Here is a 23,625-nt window from a genome sequence, read left to right as displayed (position 1 = left end):
GCTTTGGATTTTGGCCACAACTAATTCTAAGAAATAAACATGCTTTTTAATTTACAGATAAGTGCGGTGACAGCGAGCCTTGCAGCGCTGCTCTGTGTGTCCCCAAACTCAGTCTGAAACCTTGGCATTTCTCAAGACATAAGCCATCGAGAGTCGCGTAGGTCTTGCAGTATCATCATCGTTCACTTTTGACTTCAGAGCACTTTGTGTTATTGACTGTATCTTTGGATCAGGAAGATACGTCACCCCCCAGTTCGAGCCTCTTGCCAATACAAGGATTGCATCGTTTCCTGGTTCCTATTAGTCCATTTCTTCCGTACATCTTTATTGCTGATCAGGAGTAAAGAGTCGGGTGTTGCATAAGAAGAAGATTGAAACGAGTGAGCTCAAGAGTCGCAAATTATCGAACCGTCAAACTGAATGCATGCTCATGGCGTGGCGTTCTCGAAGGCGGTGCAGTGGCTGGTAGCATCTTCAGATGGTGATCGCACGTGATAGCCCGGAGCGTCAACTCCACCTCCCTCAGAGCGACAACAAAGAAGGGAAGGAACGACAACAACACTCCCCCACCTGCCCAAGAACATGAAGACGAGAAGGGTACTTAAGTTGCAAATGCTCAACCACTTACCAACAGCAGTCAGTGATGAATACAAAATTCGATGGATCAAACTGAAATGACCTAACCTCTAAAGTTGGCCGTTCTTAATGTGAACTGAAATTCTGAGACTGCAACAAAGACAGGCAAGTGCCTGTCTCCCTTTTTATACTTACAATCAATAATTGAAACTCTTTTTTGAGCACGCCACGTCGCAAAGTCTGTTGCGCTGCTGCAAAATCGTGTCCAATTGTCCTTAACAAATTCGCACCAAGGTTTGGTGGGCGTGAGTTAGTGGGGCTGGCGCGGAAACATGTGACAAGTACCTCCTGTTCCTGCTGTCACTCTGTCCTGGATGGTAGAACTGGTAAACTTCTGGGATTCGACATGACGATTAATGCGATGGACGGGCATTCAAGTGTCGCAATTGCTGCAAATTCCTCTTGTTCCGACTTGCTCATGAGGTTGGTAGATTCGGATCCGGACTTTTGCTGTTTTTGTTCAACTTGCATCCTGCGCGATTCGGGCCAGGGAGCCGTCAAGCTTTTTTTGTCACAAATTCTACTATTAATGGACCTATCAAAGACTGTATAGATGTGAATGCATGCTTGCATTCAAAACCTTGATTTGGGACGACCTCGCCCATTGGTTGTGTAGCTTGTTGCTCGAGGCCCAAGCAACCAGTTGGCGTTGCGGTACAGACGTAGGTTACTCCGACAGAGTGCAAGCTGAAAATCATCTTTTTCCGGGCGTTGAAGTACAACAAATCGTCTCTTGAATGAAGCTGCTGGGATGGCAGATGGGAAAAGAGACCTTGCCAGCCTTGACAGACTCGTCTTACTGGTCAACCGAGTCCGATGAAAGTCATCTCTCGCATAATAAATCTCTGGGTATCTTAGCATGCCAGTTAAGGTTGTCGACTGATGAGTCAGTAGCGTTTGAAATGCCCCGAAGTGACAGCAATCGCTTATCAGAAGATTGTCGTAGATGGACATTCGACATCGAGTACAAGAGCCACATTCTATTCAAGTCCGTGATAACATGTTGCGCAAAGCAAATCGGATATAGCACCACTTCTATAAGCGCTGTAACTCAGCGATACGACAGCAAATAACCAATTTGCAAGGTGCTAAAAGGAATTGACTTCCCCCCCCCCCCAACTGGATGCCGAGACTGATGCAATTGCTCTGTAGATAGGCTGATTTGACATGGCTAATAAGCTAAATTGGCCTTAGTTGACACGATTCAAAGCCTACCCAGAAAATACACAGTGAAGAGAAGCAGGAAGGCTTCCGGATGATCATTGAGGATCCCAGCTTTGCAAACCGGAAGATTGACTTTCCGCGGAATCCCTCGCATCTGCGTATTCAATAGTCTCAAGCCACAACATTATACAGTGTATTCCTTTGGATACTTGGTACATGTCCCTCTGCACCTTTCTAAACATGCCATTCGGATTTACGTCCGTATTGCAGAATAAGCCCGGGACAAGTCCGCAGAATGCTTCTTATCACACCGCCTGGCCTCAATTGTGAGACATACATGTCAGTGGCGACCATTTGCGGGGTTGATTCCTTCCCCATGATGACGATTATTGTTTCAGCTCGGCTTATGTGATGCATTGAGGATACGTGCCGTTTCTGAATGTTGCCCCTGCAAACCCAGAATCTTTTTCTTTCATACAATCGATGCCCCAATCCGTAATTCGTATCTGTTTATAATTTTTAAAAATCTTGAACAACCTATTCTCTGGGACGTCTTTCACGATAGAAAAGCAAGTCAGCGAAAAACTGATATACACCAGGGATCTTCCCTCAAGCCATGCTTGGCAGTCTGGGGTAACCAATAGCACATGTGCTAGTTGTCAGCGAACTAGTGACCTTTCTGTCTAGTTTAAATGCACGTCAGTGGATAGCGTGTCCTCCGTGGCTAGCTGAACGACCAAGAAGAGCAACCTGCATGATATTCCATGCCCGTTAGTATCGGTTGATTCTGGATAATAGAGTGATTGAAGCTTTGTAGACATATAAGAAGAAAGGCAGTAGCTGATAATCAGCCCAAAATATGCTTACATCTATTGCTACTTCTGGTTATCTATAAGAAACACTATATTACTAGTCATGGGCATTAAAGAGATTCTATTTGGCGCCCAGCGTGGCTTGCCTCTGCCAGCCTCCTTTGGCCAAGTTCTAACTATTCATCTCAAAAGCCACGATGAAGAAACGAAGAAGGCAATCCTCGACATTGTGCGAAGCCTTGCACAAGATATTGCAAACAATTACACCAAATGCGGCCTTGTAGCTGCCTTTTGTCCTGAACTTTGGGGCTCGTGGAGTGGACGTGATATACCCATTCACACAGAGATTCTTGACCGCAAGATCAAGTTTCGCAATACCGGCGGCGATGTTGTCCTTTATATCAAGGCCACATCCAAGGACCTGGCGGCTAAGATTGTGAACACAGTTGAGAAACGCCTTGAAGCTATCTCCATGACCATTGACAAGGTCGTGGCCGGTAAACGAAAGGATATTCGCGTTGGCGGCGGGCGTTACGTTGATGGCATCACTAATCCTAATGATCCCGTCAGCCTGGCTGAAGATGTTCTCATCAGCAGCCCAGAAGAGTATCGCGGTGCTAGCTTTGCCTTTACTCAAAAGTTCACCTTCGACTGGCCTCGCATTGTCACTCAAAGTGGAGATACTGAGGATGAGATGGTTGGTCGCAACCCAGATGGCGCTTCCCTGCCTCAGCATGCGACTCACTCGCACATTCATCGAGCCCATATCAGAGACAAGAACCAGGACCAGCGAAAGATTCTGCGTCAAGCACTGTCGTTTGGTAACAGTGGAGGTCACGCTGGCCGTGAGAAGGGACTCATGTTTGTTGCGTTTTGCAATGAACAACCCCGCTTCGAGCACATTCTCAAACATCTATTGGGCCATGAGCCAGAGAATCCACTCGATAGATTGATGGATGTTGTCAAGGCTCATAGCGGTGGTTACTGGTATGTTCCTGCTGCAAATGAACTGGGCGTCCCTGCTGTGACAAGTCTCGATGATGTAATGGAAGATTCACACTGGGACGTCAGAAGCCCCAATGGCTATCTCTTTTATAACTCCCAGGACTACCTTCATCAGATGTCTCAGGGTCGCTACATCGGCGGCGATCCTCCCAACGATCGGCTCCTGAGCTTGCTTGGAAGGACATTCTCCCACTGGCGCGATGGCTGGATGGATAAGCAGAACTTCCCAAGACTTCCTGCGCTTACTCACTTTTATAACACCAAGGAAGACAAAGCCAAAGTCATGAGTGAGCCTGTCCCAGTCCGTAAAGGTCTCGCAAATCTCAAGACACTCACACTGTCACTCTCGGACCCAGAGTCCAAAACAGCTCGCTTCAACGGCTTGCTTCGCATTGATCCCAAAGAGCTCATCGTTGGTGTGATTCCGGATTTTACTCTGGGCCGCGGAAAAGAGGTTATCCCATACCTGTCGAAGGAGGAGACTATTGATGCTTGGCTCAAAGGTTCACTCAATGAGTGGTCAGCTATGGGTCATGTAGTTCCAGACTATGAGCGCCTCGTTCAAAAGGGCTTGGGGGAACTCCACACCGAGCTACAAGTCAAAACTGACAATGCCAGCCAAGCCAAGAACAAGTCCTTCTTCCATTCTGCTCTCTTGTCTATCAAAGGAGTGCAAGGCTACCTGCGCAACTGGACAATCCTGGCACAAAATGCAGCTGCTCACGCCTCAAACGAAGATGACAAGGCCAACATGGAAAATGTCTCCAAGCGATTGGCACATCTCGTCGATCACCCGCCGAGAGACTTCCAAGATGCAGTGCAGCTGGTATTTTCCATGCACTGTTGCCTGCATCTAGTCGGCGAATTGACTGCACTGGGCCGCCTGGACCAGATCCTTTGGCCATTCTTGGAGAAGGACAGTATCTCTTTGGGCCGTGCCCAAGAGATTGTGGACTGTCTCTGGCTGAAGATTGGAGAGAACGCCTTCGTCAATCGTGCCTTTATCTACGACTATGTATCATATGGAACCACAGCTGTCTGTGGCGTGGGCGGCAACTTTCCCCAGGGAGGTGGCATCAATCAGTGGGTTCAGCAAGTCACTGTCGGTGGTTACAAGGCTACAGACAGTGATACTCCAGAAGGCGGCGCCAATGAGGTCACAATGTTGTGTCTCAAGGCTTCACGGCGTATACCCGTCAATGCTCCTACTCTGTCACTCCGTGTTTACAAGGACATACCGGAAGAGTATTTGGATGAAGCTGCCAAGGCGATCCTTGCTGGAGGTGCACAACCAATTCTCTATAATGACGACAAACTCTGCAAGGGCTTAAGAGATTCGGATCCCAACCTTGTTAGCACAGCTTGGTCAAGGAATTATGCTGCTGATGGCTGCTACGAACCCATGTTCGCGGGAGCATCGGAGTTTGCCTTCAACAATGTTCAGCCTATGCTTGCTCTGGAACAAACAATTAACCAAGGAGCGACCTATGGTGCTGCTGGCCCCGAGAGTCTTCGTGGGCTGAAGCAAACCTTTCGATCAATGCCGGCTCACAAGATCAAGACGTTCAAGCAGCTTCAAGACATCTTCCTGGAACAACTGGAATGGCTTGTTATTCAGTGCTATAATGTCATGTTGGAGAACTATGGGAATCTCGCTGATATATGCCCGAGCCCTCTACTGTCTGTCTTGATTGATGGATGTGTTGAAAACGGCATCGACCTGACCGATGGCGGTGCACGCTTTCACATCATGGCACCACTATGCATTGGAGTCTCCAATACTATTGATTCGCTGTTTGCTATACAGAAGCTGGTGTATGATGAAGACACGGCAATGACTACGCTTCCTGAACTTGTCGACTGTCTCATCAGTGACTGGGGCTTCAACATGATTGAACCTTTCCAGGATCGTCACCTTGGCGCTGCTAGTGCGGCCCAGTATGGCGTGCGATACCAACAACTGAGAGCTATGGCACTCGCATTGCCAAAATGGGGGAGCGGTGATGAGGAGGTGAACCGTCTTGGAGACTGGCTCATTGAGAATCTCGTGAGACTCTGTGTCGATAAGTTCAAATCTCCAGCTCTGGATACGCAGAAACGGGAGATCGCTGAAAGGCACCAGGGCCGAGACATAAAGTTCGTTATCACTCCTGGCATCGGCACCTTTGAAGGTTATGTCGGCGATGGCGCGCCTTGCGGTGCCTCAGCCGATGGTCGCCGTAATGGCATGCCCATTGCATCTGACCTTTCCCCTGTCCCAGCTGCACAAGACCTCCCTCCCAATCCTGCCTTCAGAAATATATACCAAGCCATGGAGAGTTACAAATCCGACGCTGTGACGTACGGGCTTTCGAATGCGTCGCCTGTGGACATGAATATTGATGAAACCTTTCCGCTTGAAGACTTGAAAAAGTTCGTCAAGCACTACGCGCAGGGCACAGTTGGTGGAAACCTGATCACTCTCACTTGTGCAAACGTGAAAACCTATGAAGAGGCCGTGAAAGATCCGGAAAAGTACAATCTTCTACGGGTCAGAATGGGTGGATGGACTGAATTCTATGCCACTATGTTCCCCGAGCACCAGGGTCAACACCAAAGGCGACAATACTTTGAGCCTTGAGACGGCTGCCAAAACATATTTTTGGAATTGACTCCAGTGTTGGGCCGTTTTAGTGACAGTAGAACTGTTGAAAGATAGTTAAGTTAAATAGTGATTGATAAATATGCATTTGCTATAAATCCAATATAGTGATGCGAGATGCAGCCAATTATGACGCGTAGCAATAGAGACTATTGTAAGCCTTCCTTAGAGATACGACTGTCGTTAAAGCCGAAGCTTTTTATCCTTGCGACGTAGACCATGGCATATTTGGCATTGAGTCTATGACAAAGACAAGTAAATGCATCAGGCATCAAGATACAGACCATTGGGGAATACTTAAACAAATCCTATCAGCAATAGTTCTATCCACTCAGCAAAAGGTCTTTCTTACAAGAAGTAGCTACTTAATCTAGATATCGAGATACAAGTACATAGTTTTCAGCGCCAACAAAACGTCCAGTGTAGGCTCAGTTCAGCAACCATATTCAGTACCGTCGCATTATGAGTGTCTAACCACACTAAGGGCTATAAGGCTCATTTAACTTGTCGCAAATAACGCAGTCGCAATACAATACGTGTCCCGGCCAACGGGGGCGGTTTTGACGGACAGAGGGCTGAGTATCATGCTCAGTGACGCCGCTACCTGTACTGCCCCGTGAATCCATACTCAGCCGAGAAGGCTCTGGCATCGGTTCCGCCGGTGGGGCAATCACCCTGAGATCTGGCCTGTTGAGTTAGATTGAATGTGCTTGAGGAACGAGACCAAACAAACAGGTGATAGAAGCTTAGGTGGAAGCTAAATGAAAAGAATGTCGCGTTTTTCGAAGTTGGAAAAGGGACAGGAATGGAAGCGATTAAGAGGGCAGTGGTTTCCTTTAGCGGAAGAGTACGGCTCACATCTTGGCCACTGACATTCCACATATCGAGAAGATAGCAAGCGAAGAGCACAGATAGACGCCAGTAAAGGAGTGTTGGCTTCTGGCAATTGGAAAGCCCAGGGTGGCCTTGGAAATGGGAGGGAAAAAAAGACACGTCATAAATGCCAGACAGGTCCAGACTGACTAGGCGTTGCTAAGCTCAAGAAAGCCGGTTGCACCCAAATGAACGCCTCACAAAACCATAAACGACTAAATGTATCCACGGAAATTCCAGCTCAAGAGTAACCTGCTGCAGTGCACCGAATTATCTGTGCCCGTGGTGGTGAAGCAGACCGAAGAAAAAGGTCAAACGTGGATACAGAACAAAGAAGGGTTTCACGCCTTTAAATCCTGCAAGAGAAACCGGATGCTGATTTCCAAAGTTGACAACAACGCCAGCAGGTCGCTGATCCAATTTTAATCTCATCATGACGTTCAGCCGATGGAGGAATGCAAATCATTTTACACCCTTTTCCTCTTGACCTATCCAAGACCCCAACGTTTTTGGCTCAGCCGCAGCTGCTAGTCTCAAAAACCCCTGACCTGAAAATGGTGGCGTTGAATGTAGCTAAAGTACAGTTAATCCTGGCTGCCAAGCTACACTAAGGGTTCATCTTGTTGAATGACTGGCTGCTAACTAGGGGCATAGCCGAAAGATATTACAACAGTGTGACTCACTCTAGATCCTTCTGCCGCTAATGATGAGCCATAGAGCTCCCAATCAGAAACACAGCCCTGGGTGGCGGTTCTCAAACGCCAGGCCACTGAGGGAGCAACGAGCTGGCCTGAGGATTACAACAACACGAATCCGACAGGCGCGAATCAGCTGGGTATTGCTGCGAGAAGTTCTTGTAAGAACCAAGACCCCTTCGCTAGATCCCCGTTACTCAAGATTGAACGCACCCAAAAAGATAAACCCTACCCTAGTTTCAGATCAAAGGACCTTGTCTCTACACCAACATTAGCAGCCGGAACAGTGAACTAGGGGAGGAAGGTCCGCTGCTCAAAGGTTACAGGGGGTATCTGCTAGGTTCTGAGGCTGAGGCAAGGCTGATCAGCCACAAGGGTTATAAAAAAGTACTTTGGAAAATACAGGGGCTTACATCACTTGGGAGGCACGCGATGCTTTGCCGCCAGGTGGTGAGTTTCCAAGTTCAACAAACGTTTCTGCCAACCAACTACTGCCAGAGCTGAGGATCCTCTAGGTCAAGGAACATGTGGTCTCGTTGAAAGCTGGTGACGAAGAAGCCATGGATTTGTGTGAACAGACAATCTGACCTTTGAATCTCTATAAATATCTTCAATAGCCTAAAGCTCGTGTCGTGATACAGGAGTATCATGGTCCTTGAATCGCTGCCAAGGAATTTCACTCTAGTGCGACGACGATGTGGTGATGGGTGGAGCTGTGTGTATTGCAAGAACAAAGACACAGATGAGTGATGCGCCCTATGGAAACAGGGCCGTGTTTTCAATTTCAAGGGTTAAAAATAGAAGGAAAGGATCAAGTGCCGTCGAGGCAGATGTCGCAAATGTTGGAAACTTGGAATGCTCGTCTGCAGCAGCTAGAGACCCCTCTCTTCAACGGCTAGCATACGAATATGTCGCCGAGACAAAGTCGAGCTTCTTCGTACATTCAAGATGGTATCTAATCTTAATGGCCGTCCTCAAAACCAGGACCCATCTACCACTGCCAAAGTCGGGCTCATACTGGACCCATCTGAAGAACTCACCACCAAAGCAGAAGAGATCACGCAAGGCCTTCTTAACATTTAGGAAGAGTAGGCGGACTGCAGGGAAGCCATCGACCTAAGCTAGGGGAGGTGGGAAGGTTGAGAAAGGGTTGTGTCTTTTTTCGAACGAGGCAAAGCTGATCTTTCCAGGAGAGGTCAGTTAGGCAGACAGTCAGCTGGAGCTGAGACTTGGAGGTCGCCAGTGGTTTCCAGTAAAAGATGATTTAGATTTCCTTCCACTTTCAGTGGAAGTTCTCTTTCCCTTCACAGCACTGAGATGCGAGATACAAAAATTCTGTTGGAGAATCTAAGCGCAGAAACGATGAGAATGGATGGGAGACAGAGCATGAAGGAACAGAAAGGGATGGAGGGTTTGGTCATGGGAACTCGGCTAAAGAGAATCCAGTGAAAGAAGGTCACACATATGTGTGTTGGGGTTGTTTACGAGACGTGTGAGCTGAACTTGACTTTTTCAACATGCATGTGGACGGTACTAATAGAAAATCCCTCGAACAAGCTTTCGGAGTTATTCTCTGGAATGGATAGCACGGAGTCGGTCACTCACTGGAGCCGCTCAAAGTTCTGTAGTTTTCCCCTGTAACTGTCACTTCAACCAGTCCAATGTCTTGTTACACCAAATCACACTCCAGTCAAGCCACAAGGACGTATTACTGTTTGAGCACTTATTTTTATGCCGAACAACAAAAATAATAACTAAGAATAGGCAAAGGATAGTACCTTCGTCCAGCTCACGAATGGAATAAAGAGTATATATATCTTTGGAAGCACTCCTTCACATTCGCGTCTCAAGCGAACCCGATCGATCTGTCAATGGGACCTTGGCCTCACGTAAGCGCAGAAGCGAGATCCACCAAACGACATTCATTGTGCCATTGTTCATGGTTCAAGTCGTAGGGGTCCCTTGACTGTCTCCATTCTCTTCGTAAAAACCCTGAAGGATGGTAATCATACGAGGCCACATGAGAGGGGCGACATGGACCCCCCACGGCTTCCGTGCTGGCTTATATATGCTGTCTCTGTCTTATAACGCACGGTCAATCTCTTCAACCTTGCAGCTTCGTCATCTGTTTCTCTGCCCCATTCAAGCCGAGAATACAATATGCGACTTAGCACGCACCTCGCGAGTGTGATGGCTGGCTTAAGTGCCGTATCTACCGGGCTATTGATCCCACTAGTATCTTCGGGGCCCTATAGCGTTGGATTGAACATTAAAACTCTCGTTGATGAATCCAGATGGGATCCATACGCTCCAATAGATATCCCGCAGAAGCGCCGTGTTTTGATCTCGACTTTTGCGCCCGTCGATACCCAGGAAAACTCTTGCCCGCATGGAGAGGTCAACGTTCCGTATATGCCTCCCAAAACTGGAGACGTATTTGGACGACAAGCCGAAGCCATGGGTCTGCCATCTGGAGTTTTTGAGGACTTGCAGCTGAAGTTTTGTCGACTCCCTGATATAAACCGACTCCAAAAACACGCTCTAAAGAATGGAACCAAACTTTCAGTCGTCATATTCTCCCCGGGTCGGGGCGTGTCAAGGCTCATGTACAGTGCCATGGCGAGGTCGTTAGCAAGTCATGGCTACATTGTGATCACAGTTGACCATGCTTACGACGCCTCGATCATCGAGTATCCAGATGGGACTGACACAACTGACGTCGTTGGCGAAGCGAATAAGACCGTTCTGGAAATATCAGCGAAAGTGAGCGGCTGAAAGCTCGATTAAGAAGCAATTGCTAACATCGATTGACATGCAGGTTCGATCGCAAGACATTATGTTCGTTATCGACCAAATCCAAGATAACGTCACAACAAGTGAGCTGTTTGGATTATCTCAGACTGGCAGCGTCTTTGTTTTTGGTCACTCAATTGGGGGAGCCACTGTCGTGTCGACATTATTTAGTGATCTCCGCATCCAGGGCGTCATAAATCTTGATGGCGACATGCTTGGTCCTGTCGTCAAAGCCGGTCTTGACAAACCCCTCTTCCTCATTGGAAGGCCTCACTCCCGCGATCAGGGTCCATCGTGGAATGAAACTTGGAATAGCCAGCGTGGACCAGGCATGATGCTGCAGATTGATGGTATAACGCATTAGTCATTCTTGGATGCGCCATTGCTTGTGAGTTTGAGAAATGTTCTAGAGGGCTCGAGGGACAAGGTGCAAGCTGCTTTAGGGACAATCAATGGCAGACGAATGGCATCTCTTGTAATCCAGCTGACCGTTGGTATTCTCGAGTACGTATTGGATGGTGCCGAGAGCCGATTATGCCGTGTGGTTGGGGGCCAACCGGAAGTGACGGTTTTGGAGAACAAGGGGATCAATTGTTCTTAAGTACCGTCGGTTTCGTTCTGATCGAGGATGATGGGGGATTGGAGGCACCTTCTTATACGCCTCCAAGGCCGACCAAAGAGTCATTATCTAGGTTTTCCTCTTATCAGCCTTATGCTGTAGCAATTGGTCAGACATCTTGGTATAATGTCTAAGTTGTGAGCTTGAAGTGGTATTTGCCGCTGAGACTTATGGATGAGAGCTTAATCCAGCCGAGAGAACCTAGATTGAGGATGATGCAGCAAGGGCCAGTCGACTAAAAGCCTGTATCTGAGACATATTGATCATTATGTGCCGCTCCAATATTTATGATCTCGATGTGACTTGGCGAATCTAGCGAATGAATGTGAAAGTGCATCAACGCCACGTATGTTATTCGGTCGCAGACTAACGAATTGGAGCTTATGTCAGAATAGCAAGACCTGGAGACATATAAGAGAATACGATCAGGATTATTATGAGAGACAATACTTTCTAGCATAAATCAGACTCACGCTTTGTGATGTCTCCTACAATCTTTATCGTTCCTGGGTTCTATGAAGGCCCCACGGTCTTCCAACCTCTCGCCGACAGCCTTAATAGACGAGGCCTCAAAACGGCGATCACGACTATTTACAGCACCGGCAAGACTCCTCCAGAAAGACCGACCATGGATGATGATATTGCAAAAATTGTCAAGGACCTTACCCCTGTCGTCGAGGAAGCAGGTGAAGAAGGAGTCGTTGCTGTCATGCACTCTGCAGGCGGTTTCATTGGGAGTGGTGCCCTCAAGGGCCTAACTTGCAAAGCTAGACAAGATGTTGGAAGGACTGGAGGAGTCAAGAAAATCGTCTTCATCGCAGCTGGTGTCGCGCCTGAGGGATTCGAACAAGGACCAATGGATTTCTTTGACTATCATGTGAGACCTTCCATTTCCTTCCCACGCCCATATTCCTGACTTGTCCCTAGGAGTCAAACGGTACGCAGTCTTGCAAAGATCCCAGAAACTTGCTCTATAGCGACTTCTCAGATGAAGAGGTCAACAAGTGGCTTCCGGGTCTTCAACATCAGGCCGACAGAGGCTGGGCGACCAAGCTTCAGTATTGCAGATGGAGAGAAGTTCCAAGTGTTTACATCATCTGTGACGGGGATAAGATACTACCTGCTGAGCTGCAGGAAAGGTTTGCGCGTCTGGCAGGAAGCGAGATCGTGAGGATTGGTGCCGGACACATGGTGCAGTTGAGTCAGACTGAAAAGGTAGCTGACATCGTCGCTTCACATGCGGATTAAAATGGCCAATATATGCTTTTTGAAAGGGTAGGCGGTAGCAAAGACAATCTTAGTCCAGTCTCTATTATACAGCCATGGTAATGTCGAAGTCAGTAGCCCATCTGATGAAAATTGTCAGCTCGCCATCCTATATGCTTCCCACTCGCAGGACCCTTGATAATGGCAGTTTTCTGAAACAAAAGTTGCTCATAGTGGGAGGGTAAACATAAACCGGTCCATCCCGCATTCAAGGCTACAAGGCCGCAGAGCAGCCAGCAGACCTCTATGTGATTTCATTCGCGTTTCTCCTTGACTGATCTCCATTCCGTCATCAGGCTTCCAACTATTGCAAACGAAGCCAGCCCTGCTACAAGATACCATGTCTGCCCAAGGCTTCTATCGATTGCAACCAGGACCTCTCTTGTGACAGACTCTGGCATATTGGTGACCATCTCGGTAAGGCCGCTGTTGCTGATTTCCGTTCCATTGAAACCCGGTACGACACCATCGAGGTTATCTGAAAGTCGGTTTGTGAAGAGCACCTGGGCAATGGGCACTGATATAGCGGGGCCGAAAGATTGAGCAAACAGCATGATAGATAGGCCAAGCGGGACGTCTTCGGCTGGGAGAACTGTCTGTACAGCTGTTTGGGGGCCGATGAACCCAATACCGTAGGCCAGACCTGAAAGCGCCGAGTAAGCGATAAGCTTTTCGAAACTGGTATCAATCTTGAATGTGGTGATAAGACCTGCAGCAATTGGCATGATAATGGATGCAAAGAGCATGAAAGGTGTGTAGTAGCCTAATGCGCTTGTCCCCGCTCCATGGATGAGTGAACCGACTGTTGCCGCGATGATGATGGGTAACATCATGTAGCCGCTCTTGACGGGCGTGTATCCGCGAACAAGCTGATAGTAGGTGGGCAAATAGTACTCCAGCACGACGCCTGTGCTATTGACGCAGAATATGAAGATGAACCCCGCTATCACGCAGCGATGCTTCATGATGCGAGGCGGAAGTGCAGCGACATCGCCTCGGCGGATTTGATTCCAGATAAACACTGCAAGGAGACCAGCGAATGCAAGTAGAGGTCCAATCACCTGACCGCTACTCCATGGATAAACAGTACCCGCCCATGAAAGCGCGAGGAAAAGGCTTGCAAGCGCCGGAAGGAGCAACATTTTGCTGACAATGTCAAGCTGAGCCACCTTCTGCTTCAAAGACAGTCCATTAACTTCACTGGACTTTTGATCATCCGACAGGCAAAATATGGTAAGAATAACCGTCACGGCACCAGTGGGCGCGCTGATGTAGAAGCACCATCGCCAGCTCAGGGTCTGAAGCGCACCACCAAGCAACGGCGCAGCGATGGTAGCAAGACCCTCAGCAGCCCCCAGAACACCAAGGAAAGCAGGCCGTCGACGGAGAGGTGTTGATTGAGCGATGATGATGAATGAGCCAGCGAACAGTCCTGCGGATCCCAGTCCAGCGACAGCTCTTCCAACAACAAGAATTGTTGACGAGACAGCAGCGCCTGAAAGTACAGATCCGACTATGGAGATAGCATTAGACAGGAGAAAGACACGCTTGACAGAGAAGAGCTTGTATGCTTTCCCGAAGATGAATTGGAAAGCACAGACACTGAGTCTAAAGGCGGATGAGTACCAGCCGACGTGAGCTACCGTGTGAAAGTGATCAGTGATTGCTGGTACTGCTGTACCAACTATATTCATGTCTATGCTGGCGAGGACAAGGATGGAGACCACAGAGAGTATGGTCAGCCAGAGTCTGATCCCTGTTGGGTACTCTACGTCCGGCCGTTCATTTGACCGCGCAGCATGGCCTTCGGCAGCAATGTCATGTTCACGATAACTAGTTTCATTATCGTGGTCCTGCTGGTGGACGTGCTGTGAAGGTGTTCGTTCGAGTATCATAAGTTCTGCCATTGTTGTTGTTAAGACGATGGTTAGCAGAGTAAATGAGGGGCTCGGGGTTGGAGGATTAACAGATCCCTGTAATGCAGATCCTTCACAGATAACACCTACTCTACAGGGTTACTAAGCACTGCACAACACCTTTGAAAAAAAATGAGAGGACTGCACACAAGCGCAGCTCAGTGGACATCCAGTTCATAGATCAGTCCAGGAGTGTTGATGAAAAGCATATGTGGTGCTGTCGGAAGGCAAGGCAACTAGCGACATCTTGCCTTAATGATTTAAGGACTCATGTTACTCTGGAGCGGATTTAGCGGATTCGTCTCATAGCTTGCCCGGACATGGAAGCATTCTTACTCCATGAGGTCAGGGCGCTTCTACTGAGGCTCAGGCGCCATCTTTTGCAAGGCAACTCCGCTTGCTAAATCGAGGCCCAGTCATCTTCGCTTGTAAGCGAGCATAAAGACAGTTTTATGAAGTCCAAATTGTATAAATAATTAAAAAGGAGTGTCCCATGTGAATAATATGTAGTCCAGGCAAGTTGAAGCCTTTCAGAAGAAGAAGAAAGAATGTATGATGCCAGAAATATGCAAATGCCGAACCCGGTAGCTCAGTCCCAAACTCCAAAACCCATCTAAATGTTTAATAACACTTTTACTCCTTGCCGGGGTACTTTCCAGGGTACCACTTTCCATCATCGTAACCAGTCTTGCCGCCCTCGTATTTTCCCTCGTGCCAGCTGCCATCGTCATTGCGCTTGGCCTTGTCAGGGTGGTATTGGCCATCGTCGAAACCAGTGCCGGGACCTTCATATTTGCCTTGAACTTGTTAGTCTTGCAGCTTTTGTCAGTCGTAGATACTGAGACTCACCCTCTTCCCACTTGCCATCGTCACGGCCAGTGTCACCGCCCTCGTATTTGCCCTCGTGCCAGCTTCCATCATCCTCACGCTTCTCCTTGCCACCAGGATACTTTCCGGGATACCACTTTCCATCATCATACTTGGTACCTGGCTTTCCCTCATACTTGCCGGGATGCCAGCTACCATCGTCGTTGCGCTTGGCCTTTCCGCCAGGGTACTTTCCAGGGTACCATTTGCCGTCATCGTAGCCAGTCTTGCCACCCTCATACTTCCCCTCGTGCCAGGATCCGTCGTCGTTGCGCTTCTCCTTGCCGCCGGGGTATTTGCCGGGATACCATTTGCCATCGTCGTACTTGGTTCCTGGCTTGCCCTCGTATTTACCCTCATGCCAGCTACCGTCATCGTAGCGCTTGGCCTTCTTGCCGTCCTTGCCAGGGTGGTATTGACCATCGTCAAACCCGGTGCCAGGGCCCTCATACTTGCCTGGTAGTGGTTAGTATGGCGAGTTGTTGGAGAGACTGTAAAAGCTTACCAGGAGCCCACTTGCCGTCGTCCTTGCCAGTGTCACCGCCCTCGTATTTACCTGAAGCTGTTAGTATGAGACTGGATGATGGAATCAGGCAAACATACCAGGAGCCCATGAACCGTCATCGGCGGGCATCGCAGTGGGCAGAGCCAGAGCCGTAGCGGCAAAGGCGATAAGAGTGTATGAGTAGCGCATGTTGAGAGATGAAAGTTTATATGTAAAGAAGGGTTGTTAAGAAAATTGTAGTAGAAGCGATTGAAGCTGAAGTTGTAGTGGAAGCGACGGTGTTGTAGCGAAGGTTGTTGTGATTGCTGTAGAAGAGATGATGATGAGAATGATAAAATTAATTGAATGAAGGGAATCAAACGCTGTTTATATACACAATCGTATGCCGCTTGCTTCAAACTTTGACAGCATCGCCTAGATCGTGGGCTCACCTCCCGCAGATGGTGGTGGCTGGCGCTATAGCGGGATACCTCACTCCAACACCCAAACTTAGTCTCTGGTAAGGCTGAGCTTGACCTCGACGGCCGACAAGAGGTCATGTCATGCCCTACGTCAATTAGCAAAAAGCTACTATTTTCGGGTGCCCCGAGCTTCCACGAGAACTTGGGAGCTGCTGCGCCTGGATCACGCAAGGTTAAGATCAGCGCTAGCTGCTGCGCAATTTGAAGCTATCCCCAAAGTGTCAGGGCTGAGGCCTCGATCGCGGGTGGAGGGGTCAGCCCCCAAGACCAGTTTTACCCCGCAGGTTATACCTGTCATACCCAAGGAACCGGGCTCTGGGGCTGAAAAGAAGTAGAGGTCAGCTGTGCCACCGCCTTTGCCCTTCCTCACGAGGTCTGCGTTGTCAATCTGGTCTTGGCTTGAGGAATGCAGGATGGAAGGACTCGATCCTTCTCGTATCCTTTGCTGATCTGATTGCGAGAGTTGCATCCATTGTTGCGTAATATGTTGGTCCCAAAAGTTCAGCTTTGCGGCAGGCTCTCGAATCTCACTAAGCCAAACCGTTCTATGACGGATACTCCAGCCCAAGCCAAGAATAAGCTCAGCCCGCCGATGGCTTCGGCCCTTTGCTTTAGCTAAGCTTAAAATTAACCAATTGCATAGCCCGACTCAAGTCTGACATGAGTGACCAGAAAATGGTAATGCTCCGTCTGAATAGTTTGGGGGAGTACAAGTGGCCTCGGGACTCGAGAATGGCGGAGGCGGATGAGGGTGTAGAGAACCAAGACATGCAGAGATGGTGCTATCGATACGAGACTTTGCGTCGCGCACCTGATGGGTTTGAGAGCATGACCTGGAACTAACCTCGGAACAAGCCTATTTTTACACTATTAATCAACCGTCTGATTAGATCTCGACTGAGTTTGACCAGATGCCACGGCAGCTCTTGAGCTTGAAAGCGAAGGATGTATTATACACTTTATCCCGCACCTGAGTAATAAATTGGTGAAAAGTGAATCTGGACTGATCTATCGGAGTTTCATCCCCGCCATGGAGGATCAGCACAAATGTCACCATCCGTATGCATGATTGACAGCTTTTTGGCCCGCCCGGCTCTGAGCCTCAGTGTCACATGCCCCCAACTTGAATCGATGTAATGTAGCATTGCTTACATGTACTTCTGCAGCAGCCTCAGAACGTGGGATAATTGCGTAATCCAGATTAGTCAAGTCTTTTGAGCTGAACATCGATGATGCTGAGAAAGCTGACGAGGCGCTGTTTGTCATTATCTCTCGATGAATGCAGAACCTACCCTTCGTGAGAACCAATTGTAACATGTGCAAAACATCGGCATTACTCAGACTTTTCAGTACCACTAGGTCACATCTCTCCCCCATCCGTGTCTCGCCGGGAAAAAGTAGTTTCTCGCGTCTTACTGTAAGCGTAGTCCTTCTTTTCGTATTCAACGGACATCATACGGTTGTTCTCAGCATCACGTCAGCGACGACTTCATATCACGCTTTCCTAGCATATAAAAGCCTCCGTCGGAACTAGAAAAGAATTCTGTGTAACCATCTATGTTTTGGAACTTCGGTTCATGAGAGTTTCGGCATACTTCTCTTCTCATCAAGCATTCACTAGTTCAAAGGTAAATTCAAGCTGCGATTAGACCGGACAGATGATACTTCCATCGCGCGTCCTATTCGTAAGCTACTAGATAAACTCCACGCCGGTCATAGATCGAGACCGAACACAGTACAACAAGACATACACAGTGAGTATAGAAGTGTTCATGCTACATGAGTACATCATTTGGTTCCCCATTCGAGAACTTGGAGAGAAATGACGGGAACAACTCCCTTCAACCTGCATTTGTCTTGAATAATCACCGAAATCGAAGTAGAGTGACTGGGCGCGTCCTTGGAAGCTTGAGAAATGATTTTGGGGCAAACTTGGCACCCATAGATAATCTATAGCCAAAGGCTCACCCAAACGTAAGGCTCCTACACTCTACACCACAAAGATCTGACAGACCTAAATATTCAACTGAGATCAAGCGTCAAATCTTCCATTCTTAAAACGTCCCGCAACTCAATCCAAGATTCACTCATTTGTTGAACGTTCGCTTCTTCAACCACCTGTTCACTAATTCCAGACCCTCTTTCGGCTTGTCCTGAGGAACCTGTCACGGCTTGTTAGCATCAAATCCTCATTGATATCGAAACACTTACCATATGGCCAGCTCCATCAACGGTAACAAAAGCGAATGTAGTTTTCTTATCGGTGTCGCCCATCTTGATCTTGACCTCCTTATACCATCCAAACTCATCGCCTCCTGCGCCCCAGGACCTCTGCCGTTGCGCAACATATTCCGGCTGTCCTTTCCAAGGCATACTGTTGCTCCATCTCAAGTTGCCAGCGGTGTTGCATGCGAGGTCGAAATTTCCTTGATACATGAGCACATCGACGCCGTGATCGAGGAGATATAGTATCTGTGACTGGGTGCTGATCTCTTGGTCATACCCCAGACTAAATGCGACTTCTACATCCATAGCGTAAATGGAGTAGTTCGTCACTGCGCTAGGAACGCCCAAGGCATCGAAGACCTTGGGTGTGTTGAGGTACTTCTCAATCAATCCTGCTTGCTTATAGCACAGGTCATCTCCAGATTCGCAGGGTCTGGTGATGTCGAATCTGTTCCTGTTGCCGCCTGCACCAGATTCTCCATCGTACCAACTGATGACTCCATCCCAGCAAACTTGACCAGCAGCGCCGCAGATAGCATGGTCGGGATGCTCATAACAAACCCGTGCGAGGTCAAGACATCGTGGGAGGTTTGCAGCCATAATATCACAGCGTGTGCTGTTGAACACAGGCTTGTCAACTCCCGGGTTCGTGGTGCAGAGTGTCTCCCAGTATCCGAAGTGTGTGTCCAGAGGGGAGACGTAACCGTTACCAATGAGAACTGACTCTAGGTTGACTTGGGGTCGCTTAGGATAGAGACTGTTCTGTGCAATGATAGTCGCTCCCAGGACAGGGATATAATGGCCCTAGAGAATCAGTCAGGTCACGTAACAGAGAAGGCCGGGTCACCTACTCCGTAACTCTCTCCCGAAATATGGAAGGGCTTGTCAGCGAGGTCCGGGAATACTTGGCTCACAAAGAGCTGTAAGAACTTATGCATACTCTCAGCAGCGACGAACGAGTTTGACGGAATCGGCTCTCCGTCATCCAAATACGAGAAGCCAACACTGGCAGGCTGGTCGACAAAGATATAGTTCGCATTCTCATTCCATCCATAAGGATTATGAACCGTCCCATTACCATGCTCGTTGATCAGACACGGTCCAAGCTCTTGAAGTAAACCCAGCATTGAGGAACCGCCGGGGCCTCCAGTTAGCCAGAGCACAAGAGGATCTGTTTTCGGTGCATTCTTGCTCTCGAAGTACCAGAAGAAAAGATGCTGGTTGCCCACATCAAGCCAGCCGGTGTACTGCTTCACGCGGGCATCGCATATGGAGTCGTCAACCTGCTCCCTGATGCGGATAGTATGCTCTGGAAATAGCGAGCTTTGGTGAACTTGGAACGTGGACGCTTGAGGCGAGTCTGTGTCCTCGAGTGGTATCTGCGAGGCAAAAGCCCCAAGAGAAGCTCCCGCTAGAAGCAATGCCGTTTTTAGGAAGCCCATTGTTGTACTATCTTTTGGCGAAGAAGTTGAGTCCAGACTTTAAAAAAGGCTATGAATTGTCAGACGGTGAACTGGTGGCCGGGGATGGTTATGTAATCTTCGCGGAAATGACGACAACGAGCTCAGCAGGGTAAGTCGCAAAAGGTCTTGCAAAAGGTCCTGTCTCGACTTATCTTTTACCCCGCTTCCACGGCATCTCAATCCGTCGAGGATCAGCTCTAGTCTTGATAAGGAAGCTCGCAGCACATTTTGCGCTTTTCCGATGAACCTGGAGACCAGGGCAGCGCGTCAATCAATTGAATTAGTCGAAGCCTGCGTAGCTTATCGTGTGTTTTGATAAGACGGGCCAGAGATGGCCCGTGTTTCGCAATGGCCAGGCGTCAAACAAAGAGGGTTAAGGGATGCCTTCAATTACTCGATCAATCTCCATGTTCCAGTAATGATGACTTGATTCGACTGAACATTCACCATGTTCCGAACATAATGTCGCATGTTCTCTCGCTACCCTCATCCAACGAGCACTCCAGCTCATTATCAAGGATCGATAGCTCAGTGGTACGAGCGAGGGATTGCAGATCCCTAGGTCGCGTGTTCGATCCACGCTCGGTCCTAAAAGTTTCTTTTTGAACACTACTTGTGTCATATATCGACTTTCTTTTTTATGTATAGTAACCATATTTGCTACATCAAAATTTGCAATTCACTTTATACCCTTCTTTGTAAATTTCTGCCCCCACTTCCATTTCCATCAAATCGTTTCAGTATACCGCCAGCAGACCTAGACTCATATCAATGAAAAAACATCGCTCGAGAACTGGACCGTTCCATGCAAGTGAAAAACAGGTCCTTGATGAACTCGGGACACTGCTGAGCCATGTCGTCATACCATTCTCTCTCCTCTATTGCCTGCTTTTTCCCATGAGCCGGAGATATCATGAACTTCACCACCATTTTCCGTAGTTCCTGTCTATGCTCTGGGGTCGAGCTATAAACCTGGGGGATCAAAGGGAGAACTTCTTCCAAGTTCAGGCCGTGGGAAATTCCGGTACGAAATTTAGTCGCTGCATATTGAGCGAGTGGTTCAATTCTGTACATGTCACCCATGGCGAACATGTAAGTGTGGTCGGCGAGAGTTTGAGCCTTGGAGGTTTCCATGGGGTATGTTCCTGTGTAAAGGAAGTCTATAAGCCACTGTACATGATCATCAGAAAACTCAGACAGATTGAATGTGTTCGTGGAAGACTCCTGCGTCATGTTAGCAATGTCCATCAGGATGAAATGTAGACTAACCTCGAACTGCCCGGTGCATGCTCTATGGAAGACCTTTGATTGACTGCAGACGATGACCTTATGGACTGGGAATTGGGAAGCTCCACAGGTGAATGTAAAGTCTGTGAATTCTTGGTTGTGTCTGGTTCTGGGACAAGAATTAGTAAGCTGTTCTGATAGATAGTACTCGAGGGGGACCATACTGCCAAAGACTCTTTCGAAAGTTTTCGTTTTCGCTTTCGTCATCCATTTTTGATCAAGTTTGGTGATTTCTAGTTATGATGTAGGATTATTCAGCGTGTCAGGATTTTATGAATACATGAATGACAGTGTGATATTTATAGCTGGGTCAGTAGAGCAGGTTTTGCAAACGACACCATATTGGCAAAGTATATGTTTCAGAAACTTCGTATAATCCAGAATTATATATTTAACGACGCTGTGGCTTCAGACTTTCTTTTTGGCCTGATTGGAGATGCATGCCCCTTGTACGTGTCGGAAAAAACTCATAACGAAAAAGACTTTTAATCCACCAAAGCTTATAACATATAGTAGCCATTTGATTCATATGTTTATTGATTTAAAGCTTCTTTGAACGTACGTCTTACGACGCAAAGCATAAATCTCCCTTTTTCGCCTTGAACCCCTGGCGATAAGACGTGAATCTTCGCGCTGCTTTCGGTTTCCGAGCTTCTTTTATAACTTGAACCTGAGATTGGTCCTGCCGGAGCAGCAGAACTATGTTCATTTGCGCATGCTATCTGTGATTTAAAATCTACATTATTAGATGACGTATAAACGGGAGCTTATCGGTAACCGAGACTGTTTGAAACTTCTGTGTAGTTCCGTACCTGCAGCTGCGAGTCCTCCTCTTCACATGGATTACGAGCGAGCTCTAAGAGCAATCCTGTTGGTAATACGAGAGAGGTAGCATCTCTATCTCTACGTGTAGCATGATGAAGCCCATGCTTGTCGTTACTTGGCATCAGCAGAGATTCAGGGAGTCGAGTTGAGTCTTTGCATGATTTATGACCAGAACTTTTGAAATCTTGCTTAAGCTACGTATATTCGATTATAGATAAGGTATAGGAGCTTCAAGATGTAAAGGAGCTCAGGACAACTTCTCTCAGATCTAGTTGCTAACAGTCTTGCCGATGGCTGACTATTGTATCGCACTTAATACCAAAAGCTAGCCGCAGAAGGGGCCAAATCATAAGTAGGTGCAAAAGATCTGGCAGTACTAGGAGCATTTGTTCCAGGGCCAGGTGAGAAAAAGCCGCCAGCATCAAGATTATGTGTTTGGCTTGCATGAGAACGTTGCAATTCCTGAGAGCTCTTTGATAGGTGATCCAGTTTGCTGCAATCACTGCATCTAGACCCCAGAGGAGTAGTCATGATGGACATCATCACCTCCTTCAGGAAGTCCTGACTAGCGTCAGATATCTGGTCGATCACTCCCATGCTTGCCTTCCTACATATGCAAGTCAGCACCACCTCCCTCGTGTGGGCGACGGCCGCATCGATAGCATCCCTGGAGACCTCGACAGGCACCTCGTACAGAACCGGAAGCGATTCGAGAAAGTCCTCCAATTCAACATTCTTCTGCTTTAGTCGGCGGATATACGAAGCTTTAGCCTCCGATTCAAGGCCTTGGATGACATACTTGTCTGCCAAGACCAGCATCAACAGATGCGTCGAAAGGGGTAGTTTGGACGCATCTGGATTCGGATCTTCGTAGCGCCCGACGTAGAGGTGGTCGACCATCCTTTCGACGAATTCCAGGGGGTATTCGCTCAAGTCATACACTCCAGATGTGGATTCCTATAGAACGATCAGCATATTGTCGCTGTAGCTTCTTCCACTTCCTTACCTTCAAACCACTGGTACAGGCGGCATTAAAAACTTTGGATTGTGCACATATTATGACTTTGTGCACGGGAATCTTTGTGCCTTTGCAGAGAAAAGCAAAGTCTGTGAACTGACCAGCTTTTTGGGCCCTGGAGATGTTAGTTGAGATTGGACGGAATGTGAAAACAACTTACGTGTGCATCAGCTTCCGTTCCTCGATATTCATGATGGATTGATGGTGGGTTTGGTGAGGGAGAGAGGATTGAAGGGTATTTATAAGAAAGATGAATAAAGTTATTTCTTGGTAGACTTCTTAAATATACCTCTCTTTTTGAAAAGACTGACCATGTACTATGTAGTTGCCTGCTGCCCATGAGGTTAAGCTTTAGGCTACGAATACAGGTGATGAATGAGAACACGGTAGTTAATTATGTGCTAAAGTTTAACCATTAATTAACATGATCATTGGATCACCATTCTCAGTACGGTGGCTCCGTCAAAGCTTGACCAGAAATTCGGAAAGTGTAAATTGAGAGAACCCTTTTCACAAATTTTGAACAGGCATCCTTCAACCTTCCAGTCACTGA

At 47.9% G+C, this 23,625-nt stretch overlaps 9 protein-coding genes and 1 non-coding gene across 10 annotated transcripts; 4 read left to right on the top strand and 6 right to left on the bottom strand.

Annotated features, from left to right (window-relative positions):
- Positions 1-428: 428 nt before the first annotated feature.
- FPRO_15145 (uncharacterized protein) lies at positions 429-584 on the bottom strand (the record flags this gene model as incomplete). Its single annotated transcript, XM_031220566.1, has 1 exon — positions 429-584. The coding sequence occupies one exon, from the start codon at positions 582-584 to the stop codon at positions 429-431; it is 156 nt and encodes a 51-aa protein (XP_031086213.1).
- A 2,131-nt stretch (positions 585-2,715) lies between these two features.
- Positions 2,716-6,237, top strand: FPRO_15146 (uncharacterized protein; the record flags this gene model as incomplete). Its single annotated transcript, XM_031220565.1, has 1 exon — positions 2,716-6,237. The coding sequence occupies one exon, from the start codon at positions 2,716-2,718 to the stop codon at positions 6,235-6,237; it is 3,522 nt and encodes a 1,173-aa protein (XP_031086212.1).
- Positions 6,238-9,986: 3,749 nt separating this feature from the next.
- Positions 9,987-10,983, top strand: FPRO_15147 (uncharacterized protein; the record flags this gene model as incomplete). The annotated part of the gene is made up of 2 exons (XM_031220564.1): positions 9,987-10,589; positions 10,645-10,983. The coding sequence occupies 2 exons, from the start codon at positions 9,987-9,989 to the stop codon at positions 10,981-10,983; spliced, it is 942 nt and encodes a 313-aa protein (XP_031086211.1).
- A 736-nt stretch (positions 10,984-11,719) lies between these two features.
- On the top strand, positions 11,720-12,486 carry FPRO_15148 (uncharacterized protein; the record flags this gene model as incomplete). The annotated part of the gene is made up of 2 exons (XM_031220563.1): positions 11,720-12,115; positions 12,166-12,486. 2 exons carry the CDS (start codon positions 11,720-11,722, stop codon positions 12,484-12,486), a joined length of 717 nt encoding a protein of 238 aa, XP_031086210.1.
- A 272-nt stretch (positions 12,487-12,758) lies between these two features.
- FPRO_15149 (uncharacterized protein) lies at positions 12,759-14,411 on the bottom strand (the record flags this gene model as incomplete). Its single annotated transcript, XM_031220562.1, has 1 exon — positions 12,759-14,411. The coding sequence occupies one exon, from the start codon at positions 14,409-14,411 to the stop codon at positions 12,759-12,761; it is 1,653 nt and encodes a 550-aa protein (XP_031086209.1).
- Positions 14,412-15,053: 642 nt separating this feature from the next.
- Positions 15,054-15,981, bottom strand: FPRO_15150 (uncharacterized protein; the record flags this gene model as incomplete). Its single annotated transcript, XM_031220561.1, has 4 exons — positions 15,054-15,217; positions 15,270-15,743; positions 15,793-15,843; positions 15,891-15,981. The coding sequence occupies 4 exons, from the start codon at positions 15,979-15,981 to the stop codon at positions 15,054-15,056; spliced, it is 780 nt and encodes a 259-aa protein (XP_031086208.1).
- Positions 15,982-18,340: 2,359 nt separating this feature from the next.
- On the bottom strand, positions 18,341-19,921 carry FPRO_15151 (uncharacterized protein; the record flags this gene model as incomplete). The annotated part of the gene is made up of 3 exons (XM_031220560.1): positions 18,341-18,415; positions 18,465-19,283; positions 19,331-19,921. The coding sequence occupies 3 exons, from the start codon at positions 19,919-19,921 to the stop codon at positions 18,341-18,343; spliced, it is 1,485 nt and encodes a 494-aa protein (XP_031086207.1).
- Positions 19,922-20,459: 538 nt separating this feature from the next.
- tRNA lies at positions 20,460-20,532 on the top strand. The gene has a single exon. It is a non-coding gene; the product is annotated as a tRNA-Cys (tRNA).
- A 178-nt stretch (positions 20,533-20,710) lies between these two features.
- FPRO_15152 (uncharacterized protein) lies at positions 20,711-21,440 on the bottom strand (the record flags this gene model as incomplete). Its single annotated transcript, XM_031220559.1, has 3 exons — positions 20,711-21,166; positions 21,212-21,338; positions 21,394-21,440. The coding sequence occupies 3 exons, from the start codon at positions 21,438-21,440 to the stop codon at positions 20,711-20,713; spliced, it is 630 nt and encodes a 209-aa protein (XP_031086206.1).
- A 926-nt stretch (positions 21,441-22,366) lies between these two features.
- On the bottom strand, positions 22,367-23,264 carry FPRO_15153 (uncharacterized protein; the record flags this gene model as incomplete). The annotated part of the gene is made up of 3 exons (XM_031220557.1): positions 22,367-23,011; positions 23,061-23,187; positions 23,233-23,264. The coding sequence occupies 3 exons, from the start codon at positions 23,262-23,264 to the stop codon at positions 22,367-22,369; spliced, it is 804 nt and encodes a 267-aa protein (XP_031086205.1).
- Positions 23,265-23,625: the final 361 nt, after the last annotated feature.

The sequence above is a fragment of the Fusarium proliferatum genome (genome assembly GCF_900067095.1).
Source record: "Fusarium proliferatum ET1 genome assembly, contig: FPRO_scaffold009, whole genome shotgun sequence".
NCBI classification, from domain to species: Eukaryota; Fungi; Ascomycota; class Sordariomycetes; order Hypocreales; family Nectriaceae; genus Fusarium; species Fusarium proliferatum.
This window is presented reverse-complemented; position numbering and strand designations above follow the sequence as displayed.